This window comes from Ostrea edulis, chromosome 3 (assembly GCF_947568905.1).
Source record: "Ostrea edulis chromosome 3, xbOstEdul1.1, whole genome shotgun sequence".
In the NCBI taxonomy this organism is placed as follows: Eukaryota; Metazoa; Mollusca; class Bivalvia; order Ostreida; family Ostreidae; genus Ostrea; species Ostrea edulis.
The window spans coordinates 6,334,539-6,348,014 of NC_079166.1; the positions used below are offsets into that span (position 1 = coordinate 6,334,539).

At 37.1% G+C, this 13,476-nt stretch overlaps 1 protein-coding gene across 1 annotated transcript; it reads right to left on the reverse strand.

Annotated features, from left to right (window-relative positions):
- Positions 1–4,918: 4,918 nt before the first annotated feature.
- Positions 4,919–8,019, reverse strand: LOC130053164 (uncharacterized). Its single transcript, XM_056159829.1, has 3 exons — positions 7,297–8,019; positions 7,129–7,210; positions 4,919–5,644 (listed from the first exon to the last, which is right to left on the reverse strand). The coding sequence occupies exons 1-3, from the start codon at positions 7,977–7,979 to the stop codon at positions 5,624–5,626; spliced, it is 786 nt and encodes a 261-aa protein (XP_056015804.1). The 5' UTR covers positions 7,980–8,019; the 3' UTR covers positions 4,919–5,623.
- Between the last annotated feature and the right edge of the window lie 5,457 nt (positions 8,020–13,476).

Sequence of the window (13,476 nt, forward strand, 5' to 3'; positions counted from 1 at the left end):
GAAGCAACTAATGGACAAAAAATGGCGGCGCCTTTACGGCTTACAGAAATTTCAGTGCACGTGCACTGTATGTCGAGATTTTCCCTAGACATACGACCTTTACATACGACCTTTAGAACCTGGCTTTGTAGAATGGCCTTCTGCCCGTCCGAGCTTCGTTGGTTATTTAGTTATTAATTAATGGAGGGGAAGGTTACGAAAGCCCTTTCATTTTGGAAAAAAAAGAGGGAAAGAAAAGATACGCCAGTTAAATAACTAAGGTCCGTCTGATGAATTAAGAGGTGGTCGCAGATAAATTATGTGGCGGCAGCCATTAAATATTGGCAGACGCTATATAGATAAAGTGGCGGTCGCCAGTTCAATTGATGGTCAATTCTATACCCTCGCACATACCGGCTTCTGTTACACGGTAGTTTTCATCCTGTGTACACTTAATTGAAACAGCATATATTTTACAAAACATTTAAACATATGATTCAATTCCATGTCATACCACGATTCCGCAATATGTTACGTTAAAGGTTTGATGTAATGATGTTTCAACGTTTTCTAATGGGTTAATCAGAGATTCCCCTGACTCTTACCCCGCTTTTATAGTGTGACATGTGCGGGGGACATGTCACAATATAAATGCGGGGTAAGAGACAGAGGAATCTCGGATTAATAATGGGTGTGCAAATTCTATGAAATGAACCAGATATTCACTCATTTAATTTAGTTCCCGTGAGAATAGCTCCTCGGTACTCCTTGCTTATTGTAAGAGACGATTTAATGGGACAGTCCTTCGGATGACAATGACAATATCTTTATTCTCTTAAACTGATTTACAGTGCAGAGAAATGAAGAAAGTGAACGTAATCTAGATATACATGCAAGTCGTGGGTAATGGATGTGACCGCAAAAACCGAGGTCCAGTGTCACAGTGAGTATGGCACGATAAAAATCCCTCCCTGCTCTAAAGCCGTAAGCGCCGAGATAGGCCTACTTTGGCACCCATTCACCAGCAATGATAACGTCTCCACATGAGTGAAAAAATGCTTCAAAAACAAATCTGCTGTAACAGTCCACGATGTTACAAATGTGATTATGACCTCGACATGTCATTTATATATTAAACAATGTTAAACTCATAACAAAGCAATAAAAGAAAGCTTCTTGTACTTACTAATTATTGGTTTTATGGGTTCTTTCATCATATAAACAGTCTCTTGAAAACGTTTTAACAAACTGTCGAGCTTTGTTTTGAGTCGCGCTCAAATGACAGCGAAAATTCGGTTGACTTTTGTTATCGAATTTTGGAGTAATATTTTCGTTTAATAGTACAAGGAGCATCGTTTTATTGATTAGTGATGAGTTTAACATTGAATTTGGCTCGCAAGTATTTAAAATCGGTCCGAGAATGCCGCCTCCAGCTGGAGGCGGTGAATTTCCAGTTTACGTAATGGCGCCGATTCTGACGTTTTCGTGGCACAGTAAATATCAAAATTTAAAAAAAAAACTATATATTGTCTTGTTTGCATGCTGGTTGTCAGAGGAAATAACAAGTAATAACTTGGGAACATATAAAAACAAACACGAAAAAACTCCTTGTTTATAGATCAGTTACATACATGTACATTGTGACCATGAATATGTAGTGCACTTGATGTAATGTTTTGAACAATTAATTCTGTAAAATCTACACAATATTCATTAAAATATCTATAAAAATAATTTTCAATTATATAATAAATTGTTCGACTAATTTCGCGCACCCTTTAATCTACTTCGCATAAATATTACCACCCTGTGGACGCTATTTAATTGTAATTGATTTAAAGCGCATCATTTTACTTCGAATTAAAGATACGCATCTGTTTGAACGAGGCATTAGACGCACAATGTAAGCTTCAACATTACTATACAATACTCAATTACATTTCAAGCATGAAACAATTATTGTCGTTTTGAAATTTTAGCTCCTAAATAATGGAATTAAATATGCATTTTACATTTGCATGAGGAAATGTTACAGGTCGCGTCGAAAAGTTCAACAGAACTGTGGTAGCATGCTTCAGGACGCAATTTGTTGACAAGAAAGATTGGCATAATAGTCTTCTAGAATTCTATTACAAATATAACAACCGCGTCCATAGGTCTACGAAGCCCATGAATCCACACCAGAAATTCTTTAAGAGACCGAACTTTTCCATCATAGTAGAAGAACAGGTATCCATTTTTACCTATTGTTTAAAAGTATTGCAAACGGGTACACAATATTTATCACATACAACTTTTACATTAATTAATCCTCTCATTTACTCTTCGTAATTTTAAAAATACTATACAAATACTAAAGCCTGTTGTTTTATATCCCGATGTGGAACTCAACCAGAGGGGGTGGGGGATTTCTGGAGAGAGCACACATTGATGTCGAGGAAGACGACACAAATCGTGAAGAAGAAAGTGATGATAAGGACGAGGAGAATGCAATGCAGAGTGACGAGTCAGACGTGCTAAATTACTATCAATTTTATCAAAGTTGTTATGTTGCCTTGCAACGCCATTCAAAAAGCATTCATCCGCTGAACAAAATAAGCTAAATATTTACTTGGAAAAATAAAATATGAAAAGTATTTACCGATGTTTTTATTCTTAATTATAAGAAATGAGGCTAATTTTTACCTGTTTTATACGAAATAATGATTATATTAACAATAGTACAATTTTGTCACACCAAACCTCTCCTGACGTACATTCCAGCATTTCGCCACAGCCGCCAAACATATCAAGGAATAATAAAAATGCAACCATTAGTTTATTAGTTTGAATCATATGGTGGCAGCTTGTTTTTGCTTGTTAAAATTTTCGGAGTAGTTATAGAAGCATTTGTTAACAGGTTGCTACCGGAAGTTCGTTCCCGCTAAAATTGTCCCCGCGGCGCTGGGAAAGCAGTACACATTTCCAAGACATGGCACCCTCTCAGGTTATACGCAACTTCGAAAAACTGCAGGTAGATTGAAATAGCCATTGATATGGAAATAAACTATCAAAATTTAAATGTTTAGCTTTGTTCTTTCTTACGAATTCACATCCATCTTAAATTATTACAGTCTAATGTAAACCCAAACTACAGAGACTTGTATGGACGGCTATTCACCAACAACAAAAGAAGATACTCATACTCGTTATACTCCCTAAACGAGGTAATATCGTGTGCATTTTGTACCAACTCGAACCTTACATGTACATTAATTAAACAATTCTATCAATGATTTTCAAGTGAAACATTCCCGTGGGGATCTGGGTTAGAATAGGTCCTCAGTATTCCTTGCTTGTCGTAAGAGGCGACTAAATGGGTCGGTCCTTCGGATGAGACCACAAAAACCGAGGTCACGTGTTGCAGCAGGTGTGGCACGATAAAGATCCCTCCCTACTCAAAGGTCATAAGCGCCTAACATAGACCTAAAGTTTGCAGCCCTTCACCGGCAATGGTGACGTTTCCATATCAGTGAAATATTCTCGAGCGGGACGTTAAGCAACATACAATCAATGAATCAAGTGAAACAAATTCATTATCTCTCAGAATATTGACCACTGGAACAGTGACGTTTATCCATTGGAACTGTTACCCCAAAAGCCCGCGCCGCTAACGGCAATACAGATATTCAAACCCGCAGAGGCAGATATCGTGGATTTCAAACCCAATTCAAAACTGGAGGAAAGGAAGGGTGATGAAGATTAATATGGATGACAGCAAGGGAAAGATCTATACACTGTGGGGAACTGTGAGAACGTCAAAATACACGTGTTGTCTAAATATCTGATTCGTACAAATATCATTTAATTTATGCTTGTTTAATTAATGTTTATGCATCCCACCTTTTCAAAAAAGAGGAGCATATTGCTTTGCACCTGTAGGTCGGTCGGCCGGTTTGTATGTCGGTAGACCACATGTTGTCCGCTCAATATCTTAAGAACCATCACTTGATCGTAATGCTATTTCATATGTGGGTTGGTTATGAGTAGAAGAGGGCCCCTATTGTTTTTCAGCTCAAAAGTTCAAGGGTCAATCCACTCTGGACATAGGAAGACACTGTCCGCTCAATATCTTGAGAACCCTTTGCTTGACAGACATTAAACTTATTACACTGGTACATCTTCACGAGAGTAGATGACCCCTATTGATTTTGAGGTCACATGGTCATAGGTCAAACTGGACATAGGGATATAATGTCCGCTCAATATCTTGAGAATCCTTTGCTTGAAAGACAATATACTTGGTACACTGGTACATATTCAGGAAGAGATGACCCCTATTGATTTTGAGGTCATATAGTCAAAGGTCGAGGGTCAATTTGAACATAGGAATATACTGTCCGCTCAATATCTTGAGGACCCTTTCCTTGACAGACATCAAACCTTGTACGCTAAATATATTGTTTCATATTTAAAGAATTATTTGCTTGATTGACACCAACTTTGGTATACTGGCACAGCATAAGGAGTCGATGACTCATATCGATTTGTAGGTCACATGGTCAATCCACTCTCGACATAGGAAGATATTTTCTGCTCACTATTTTGAATTGATTATACTACTATCAATGAAATGATGCATGTGTATAACCCTTTTCAATTTGGCAGCATTAGGGGCATATATGTTTTACAAACATATCTTGTTATTTTTGTACGTAACAAATTCTGGGGAGGTGGGGGATAATGCTCAAAATAACATAATGCGCGATATTTTAGAAGTGTTAAAAATGTTTAACAATACGACAACTAATTGGTATTCAAAACAAGTGCGTTTTTTATGGACTTTGCATTCAATTGTTCGATTAGAAAAAACGTTGGTACCTAAACACTGTTTATTCATTCAATTTCAATTTTATTACAAGTGTGGACCATCGCACTTTGGCGTGTCAAACCATCGGGGTTGGCGCAGACCATCGCACTTTGAAGTCACACTGCACTTTGGCGTGCCAGACCATCGCACTTTGAAGTCACACTGCACTTTGGCGTGCCAGACCATCGCACTTTGAAGTCACACTGCACTTTGGCGTGCCAGACCATCGCACTTTGAAGTCACACTGCACTTTGGTGTGCCAGACCATCTCACTTTGAAGTCACACTGCACTTTGGCGTGCCAGACCATCACACTTTGGCATAGCGTGCCAATAGGAAAGGGATCATCGCACTTTGGTGTCTATGACGTCAACAAACCATCGTACTTAGGCGCAAGCCATCGCACTTTGGCGTGACCATCGCGTTTTAGAGTATTACATATAAGATATATATTCTATGGAATGACAACGTTTGGTGCGAGGTAGAACAATTAATACTAATATTAATTGTATCATAAGGTAAAAAATTAATGCAAAGTACTAACATGGTGTAATATACATATGTTATGTTCCCCAAGCATCGTCCCTTGGTACCTTCTGTTGTTATCTATGCTTTATATACAAATCTCTTTATTATGCATAAATTTACATGTTTTACTATTTGTACTATGCCTTTCGGGGCATTTGAATGGCAACAAATCATCTGTCTCTATTTATCTATCTCTCTAAAATCCATATTACAAACTCCATTATGCACATAAACATTGTCGTGCACTGTCTGAACTTGGACTCCTGGTTTAGTCACTTTCCATAAAGCACTGAAATATACATAATCGAAACAAATACTTACTTTATGCATATCACAATTCATGTTATTTTTTATTAAACAATAACCCGAAGAGAAAGAGAGAGAACGAAAAAAAAAAAATCAAATCAAAACAATGGTTACATAACTAGAATATTGAAATACTTATGCACACACCGTCATCGGAAAATATTTTATGGAACATTCATCTTTTAATTACTGATCTCTGCATGTACATTTTCTTTCTGTGACATGATAAATGAAAGGTGAAGATAACGAACAGTGATCAATCTCGTAACCCCTATAAGGAATACAAAATAGAGAGTTGGGCAAACATACCAAGAGGTAACCTGTGACAAAATTTTGGGGCAACATTTCTATTCGTAGTGAAAAAAGCCCGGAAAACTGATTGACTTTTTATTAGCCCCAAAAATAGGTCAAAGATAGACCAATCTAGCTGAAATGCAAACCGAACTTACATTCCTCTTATATTTCTCTAATGAGAAGCCTTTAATGAACTATCAGGGCAATATCTGTATTCGTAATGAAAAAAGGCCGGAAAACTGTTTGACCTATTTTTAGCCCAAGCGTAGGTCATTGACTGACCAATCCAGCTGAAATGCAAACTGAAATTGTGTTCCTCCAAGAGGAAGCATGTCACTAAATTTCGGGGCAAGATCTGTATCCATAATTTAAAAACAAAGCTCGGAAAACTGTATGACCTATTTTTAGCCCAAAAGTAGTACAATGCTGAGCCAATCCAGCTGAAATGCAAACCGAGCTTGTATTCCTCCAAGAGAAAGACTGAATATCAGGGCAATATCTGTACCCATAATGATAAAAATTCCGGAAAATTGTTCGACCTACTTTTAGTCTTAATGTAGGTCAAGGACGGACGGGCCAATCAAGCTGAAATGCAAACTGCTATTGTATTCCTCTGTGAGAAATCTTATGACTGTCTAAATTGCAGGGCACTATCTGTATCTGTAACGGAAAAATGCCTGGAAAACTGTTTGACCTACTTATGGCCCTGACGTAGGTCAAGGACAGACCAATCCAGCTGAAGTAATTGTGATCAAATTTCAAAGTCGTACATGCACCTGTTACGGGAAAAAGTCCGGAAAACATGACCTCAGACGCACGGACAGTGTCATAATATAATACGTCCCGTCTAATGACGGGCGTATAAAACTGATAATTTGCAGAACAAGTTATTGCGTATCGAATCATTTTAGAGATATAAACAATATCCAGGTGATAATGGAATATTGATAGAGGAAGTTGACGTTGAAGACGCTGAACCATCCCGTTTGTCATCAATTTGAAGTGTTAGTTTGTCGTTAATATATATTTTCATTAAACTATCTTAGTACGAAGCAGATGTGGAAGACTCTGTTGTCTTTTATCCCGAGTTCACAGGGATGTATCGAATAAACATATGAATGGAAATGATTATTGTTAGCAAATGTAAAATACAATTTTACAACATATACTTACTGTAGCAATCCAGATTACTACCCAGAATGGACACAAAAGAGAAAAGAGAAGATGTAAATGGTATTTTTCCGAAAACCGCAACCTTGTAAAAATAAAAAAAAATATTCACATTATGTAACATATTATTTAATGTTGAAAATTAGATCAAGTTTATGAACGTTTACTTACCTGTGAAGTCCTTTATCAATTTGATGAAGTCGGTATTCCAGTTCTGCCATCGGGCCGTAGTAATGTTTCTCCATGTAGAACGATTTATAGTACATTACCTCCGAGACTGACGACCTTTCTCCCCTGACGATAACATCGTCCGTGACTGCCAATGACTTTTCCACCTGCTCTATTTTGTAAAATTTGTTCGCACTATTCTTGCACATCTTGTCGTTTTCAAAAAGACACTTGTTAATGAAAAGCGTGGGTCTTAATGTCCGCGCCAATATCAGCATCATATCGCTCTCCTCCGTGGACAGTGCTGCGTATTCCTTATATTTAATCAGTTTGTCAACGAAGTCTCGATCGTTTACCTCTAAAATACCCAAACAGATATCGTAGAAATTTTTCAAAACACCTTTGAGACACTTCAAATAAAACATCAAATGGGCTTTTGGATCATCTGGTACATTGCTTCGAGATGAGGTTTCTACCAGTTTTGTCGTCGTTTCCAGTGCAGCCACATTGCCTTGGCTGGCGGCTCCTGCAGTGGTTCTGGTACCGACACCACCAGGTACCGCCACAGCGGTGGAAGTACTCGCCGCAACATCTGTCTGGTTGGCGGCGGCTGCGGTAGTTTGATGAACAATGCCGCGATTAGGTACAGCTTCTACACTGCGGGTAGTTGTTGTCACAGGTTCCATGAACGTGTGTGATATACATATAACAAATCTGGAAGGTCCAACCGGCTTATCGTTCGATCTATATATACTAGATTGTGTTACTTCTCGTCAAGGAAGTTTAATTTCCATAAACATCCAATCTTCTTTACCAAGGCAGTGGTCGGCTATAAGGTTTAATTTGAATAGGTTTAAACCCGTTTCGTAATCTCTCAATTAATAAAAATGATCAGTTTGAACAAAGGCTTTTCAATTGACAAACAATTGTTTCGCCATATCAGACGAAGATCATAACATAAAAATAAATTTATATGCAATGTCGCCGAATTGTTATGGAATACACCCTATAGATATTCATTTATCTTGATTTCTGCGTGCATGGTGTCAGTGTATTCAATAGGATCATTGGTAATATTATTATTATCATCATTCTTACTGTTACAAACAGATATGTGATGAAAAAAATTACGAAAGAATAATTTGATTTCGGGGGTAGATTTATGTTTCGCTTTTCAATGTAATCATTCTTTATCATCCCTGAGTTGCCAATTCTAAAAAGAGGGATAATTAACACGATTTAGTTTCTGTGCTCTTAAAATCCCGCCTCACCTTTAATACTGTAGATATGTGATAGCCTGAATTTTTAAAAAAAAAAAGAATATTAAAGACATTTTATAAAGTTAAGTAAAGAACAATTCAATACGCAACTTCCGAGATATCAGCTCTTCTGTAATGGAGGTACGTTCAGTGTTCTGCTAAACTTTTGGGTGGGTACAAGATGCATACATATACTATAAACTAGCTATGTGAATACGGATGAAAGTGTAAATTGTGTTTATAATAGCCGTTAAACTGAATATATCAAGAATAATATTTGATTGAATTAGGCCTTTGAATTAAGTATGATTTTTTTTTAAATTTCCACTTCTGCACGAGTGATATTTCAATGTAAGAAAAATGGTGATTATCAATGTTTGTTTGCGCTGCTTTATAATTAAATATTCATAAATTACTAATACCATGCGTCCCTGCAGTTTGGGTGGTTGCATGATGTCTGATAATCAGCCTTTAGGCAATATTTGATGGCAGCGATAAGCATTTGTACCCACCGCGTGTGCACGATGGTAGGTTTTGCATCTTCCTGTGCGTAAGAGTTCTACAGGGATAAAGAACAATTGGGCAACTCGGAAATTGCGTATTGTATTATGATAAAATATGAATATATCTGCCTATATGTATGAGAGGCGAAGATAATGAACAGTGATCAGTGGTATAAAACTAAGGTTCCTGGAACAGACTTCGCAGACTTAAATTCAGACTTCTGTGGAATGTGTGACGTCACGCAGACTTACAGACTGTGGAATGTGTGACGTCTTAGGTATTTAATATGCACGAAATGTAAATCGACAATAGTATTTTTAGAAAGTATGCAGATTTTAACTATGGTAACCAAATAAACGCTAACAGCTAAGCATTTAAATAGGTCGTTAAGTAATGCTGAGAGATGATCATTACAAGTGTGTTGTTTGACCTGTGGTCAGTGTGAATCTATATTTAACTTGGACCTTTAAGGAAATGGGGGTTCTGCACCACCCATCCCTCTTATAAGTAAATAAAAGGTATCCCTCACCATCCCTCACATTGAATTATATAGAAAATATCCCTCACTATATAGGTAGTATTGAGGGATGCCCGAAAAGTAGGTCACTGATCATTTAAATCACCTGGGCCCGGTTTTTCGAAAGCTGGTTAACTTTAACACAGTGGTTAAGTTTAACGCAGTGTTAACTCCTAACCAAGTGATTAGCTAACACAATGGTTAAATTTTGTTTTTCGAAAGCAGTTTAACACATTGATTAGTTAACACTGTGTTAACCGAATTAACCACTTGCTAATCATTTGTTTACCAATAATGCACATGTACTTCCTATGTAAACAATACGAATACAGGAGTAAATAAAAGTCTTGTTTGTGATACCTGATGAAATGTTCATGTATTGGTTAGTTGCAAAATACATGATAGTGACTGTGAGCCATGTACTTATACTTGTATAAATACATTCATTAGTCTATTCAATTTGAATAATCATAGAGGTATTACAGCCTTATATAATGATGTATACTAGGCCTAAGCCTAGATGAGAAAAAACAGTGCTTATTGCATAGTTTATCAAAGTAGGGGTTTATGGGGAGTCGGACAAGTTGACTTCACAATTGTCTGAAAATACTTGACAAGCCAAAACAAAATAATTTATACACCCCCTCCCCTAAAATGAGTTGTTCTGTACGGGCCGAACCTTAAATCCTAAGTTGCCTGAGGGGGGGGGGGGTCATCCTTTACCAGTAAAATATACGGGTTCAGTTCGATCTTACATTTCAACTACCAATTACTGGTGCTATGATATGAAAAAGCAGGGAAGGGGGCTGTCAGACTTTGTATGTAAAAATAACAGTAAACGTATGTTGTCAGAAATGAGGGCCGGGTGGGGTGCTACATGTCTTGAAAATTAATATACGCAATAAAATATATGGTTTTCTATATTGTTGAATTCTTAATTGGACAAAATGTATGGGAGGGGTTCATATAAGTGAAAATATAATTTGAGTTTTATTGACATCTCCCCTCCCTATTGGAAGTTTATGCCGAAAGTATATATATATAAATATATAATATATATATATATATATATATATATATATATATATACACGTGCAAGATATTGCCACTGACAGAAAAGTGTAACACCATCATCCAACTTTGCTAGTTTTTCCATCAGCTGTTCCCCTTAGGTAAATTTCATGAGATTTGACGAATATATCAATTTATGACAACATAAACAACACACCGTCATAGTTAAGTATCAGTACACACCTCAAAATATCTGAGCCTTTGAAATTATCATGATTTTTGGTCTGAAGCGGACAGAAAATGAAGTCGGCGGCCATTTTTAACCTCTGTGTTAAGACTTAACACAGGTAGTGGAGGTGGATTAAAGTTTACACAGAGTTAACGCAGTGTTAACGCAAACTCGCTTTTGAAAAACAGTTAATCACATTGTTAACTTTAACACAGAAGTTAACACTGAGTTAACACTGTGTTAAAGTTAACCAGCTTTCGAAAAACCGGGCCCTGTACAATCGATGCGGTGGAATGTGAGGGTCACTGCAGACTGCGCGCTAACCGCCGATTTCATTGTTCATGTCCCTTTCAACTGAGGAATGTGGAGTCTGCATTCTGAGTTCAGGCTCGTAACAGACCGGAACTATCATTTAAGAGTGTTGCATTTATCAGTAATAACAGAGGACAGACGATATTTATCAAGACATGTTTAAACATTTATCCCTCTTTGATACCAGTAACTTTGACAAAGACCACTTTCTGTATTCCAAAATGAACTGCAAAGTTCTCGGAAAAATTTCTAAATATGTTTGTCTGAAATCTTCTCGATTCTGGAGTCGTTTGTTTTAGATCCAAAAGTAACGAACCGTAAGGAACGGACACTGCTTTTTCATAGACATCCATCAGTTTGTTAGAATTTACAGGATACATTTGGCGTGCTAGAATTGCAATCTGCTGTTGATCTCTGGGATTTGTAAACAAAACTATGTATTGACTGTTCAAACTCATGCTTCGGTTTTCCTTTCTTTTGTTGAACAGATTCTGCATAATACAGATCACACTTAGGCTGCGATGGTGAGCTCCCTCCGGAAATAATTCACAAATTCCCTTGTCCTGGGTGGCATCCTTCATCAAGTCGTCAATAATCAACAGTGTTTTTTCACGATCGTTCATAAACTTATCCGATTTGATGTCCTCCGTGATGCCTTGAATAAATATTATACCAGGAATCCAGTTCTTAAGTTCGTCATAAAGGAGTTGCCATCGTTTGTAAATCCACAAAATTCTTTCAGATGCAGGACGAATGAGATGTTCATGTAGTAGAAGTAAGTTTTTGATAAAGGTAGATTTTCCCAACATCGTTGGTCCCGCGACGATCATGGTGAAGGGGTGCACAAACTGAAACATTGTTTGAAGAATCTGGTGTCTGCAAAAGTTCAAAAGCTGTAGCATCTTATTTTCATCTTTAACTGCTTAAGTGCGAGTACTCTCAATTATGGAAAATTATATAATACCATATTATCGGGGCGGATCCAGCAATTGAGGCTAGGGGAGCAACTTCATAAGGCAGGGGGTCGGGGTGCCCCAAGGCCCCCAGTGGGTCCAGGCACAGGCAATTATATCACTGTTTACTATTCAAGAGTACACATGTAATTTGAACCCAAGCGATACAGCGGCTTGTGGGTCCTGGATTTTACATATCTTATAGGGCTTGAAATCTGTCTCCTATATAGTAAATACTCGTTTCTGTCATTTTTAATGATGTGAAATTATAAAAATTACTCAAATTTTAAGTTTTGTTTTAAATATCTAAGTTCTTCCAATGAAAGTAACCCATTAAAGTAAAAGATAGTGTCACTTATTTCTGCGAGATAATTTTTTTCTTCTTCTTTTATGGTTTTTTTTTTATCTGAACAAGAGATCACGATTTACCTTAAATTTGAAAATTTTAGGGGTGTGCCCCCCCCCCCCTTAAATCCGCCACTGATTATATGATTGCAATTCGGTTAGAAATTATCATTGATATGCAATATGTCTAAAGACAACTCTATGTAATTGGGGTGTTGCTAAAACGGACAACAGAACGGAACGGAACACGGAAAATATTTTATGTAATGATATATTGGAAGGAGGTCAGCATTTTGTAAAACCAAAGAGCTTATGAACAAGGAAAGCAGAAAATACAGAGAGAACGGGAAGTCATGCTCAGAGTCCACCGTTTCATATACTTCATACAAATGCATATAATGTATCTTTAAATCATCATAATTTATTATGATAAATATTAAGCAAGTATCTGTGGGTGCCAATCCCTCTCCCCTCCTGGCTTTGTCATTTTCTACCCTTCCTTCCTTCTCCCACGGATTGTGACACTCAGTATGTTGTAATAAACAAATATACTGCAAAAGACATTTCAAAATGTTATTACGTTTTACTGGCTGCCACCATAAATGACGATTTTATGAACCTAACCAATGAATAGGTTTTCAACTCCCACCCTTACCCATCCCCTCCGGACACAACATTGAAAAATATGTAATAATTTTCTCAACAATTTTCCCTTAACATAGACATTTTAAATTGGAAATTGGACTTGCTATTAATCAGATTTTATATTTTAAGGTACAAAGCAAATGGTTTTTCAGTACATTATATGATATTTATATGATTCGTTTTCAATATGCTATTGTTTTTATTTTTTACTAACTACTGTCACAATGGGTGGAAGGGGGGGGGGGGGGGGGGTCAGAAAATGACAAAGCTGTGAAAAGGCAGTGGCACCCATAGGCGCTTGCTTAATATTTTTCACAAATAAATTATAATAATTCGTGTTTTGTTTATCTTTGGTAGGTTACGTTTCGTTTTGGTAGGTTTTGTTTCGGTAGGTTTCGTTTCGTTTCG

What these genes read in the sequence shown, in the direction of transcription:
- LOC130053164 (XM_056159829.1), bottom strand. Translation starts at nt 7,979, where the DNA reads ATGGAACCTGTGACAACAACTACCCGCAGTGTAGAAGCTGTACCTAAT. An exon ending in ATTGATAAAGGACTTCACAG is followed by an intron (nt 7,211 to 7,296) that starts GTAAGTAAACGT and finishes TATTTTTACAAG; the next exon opens with GTTGCGGTTTTCGGAAAAAT. An exon ending in TAGTAATCTGGATTGCTACA is followed by an intron (nt 5,645 to 7,128) that starts GTAAGTATATGT and finishes TGTATATTTCAG; the next exon opens with TGCTTTATGGAAAGTGACTA.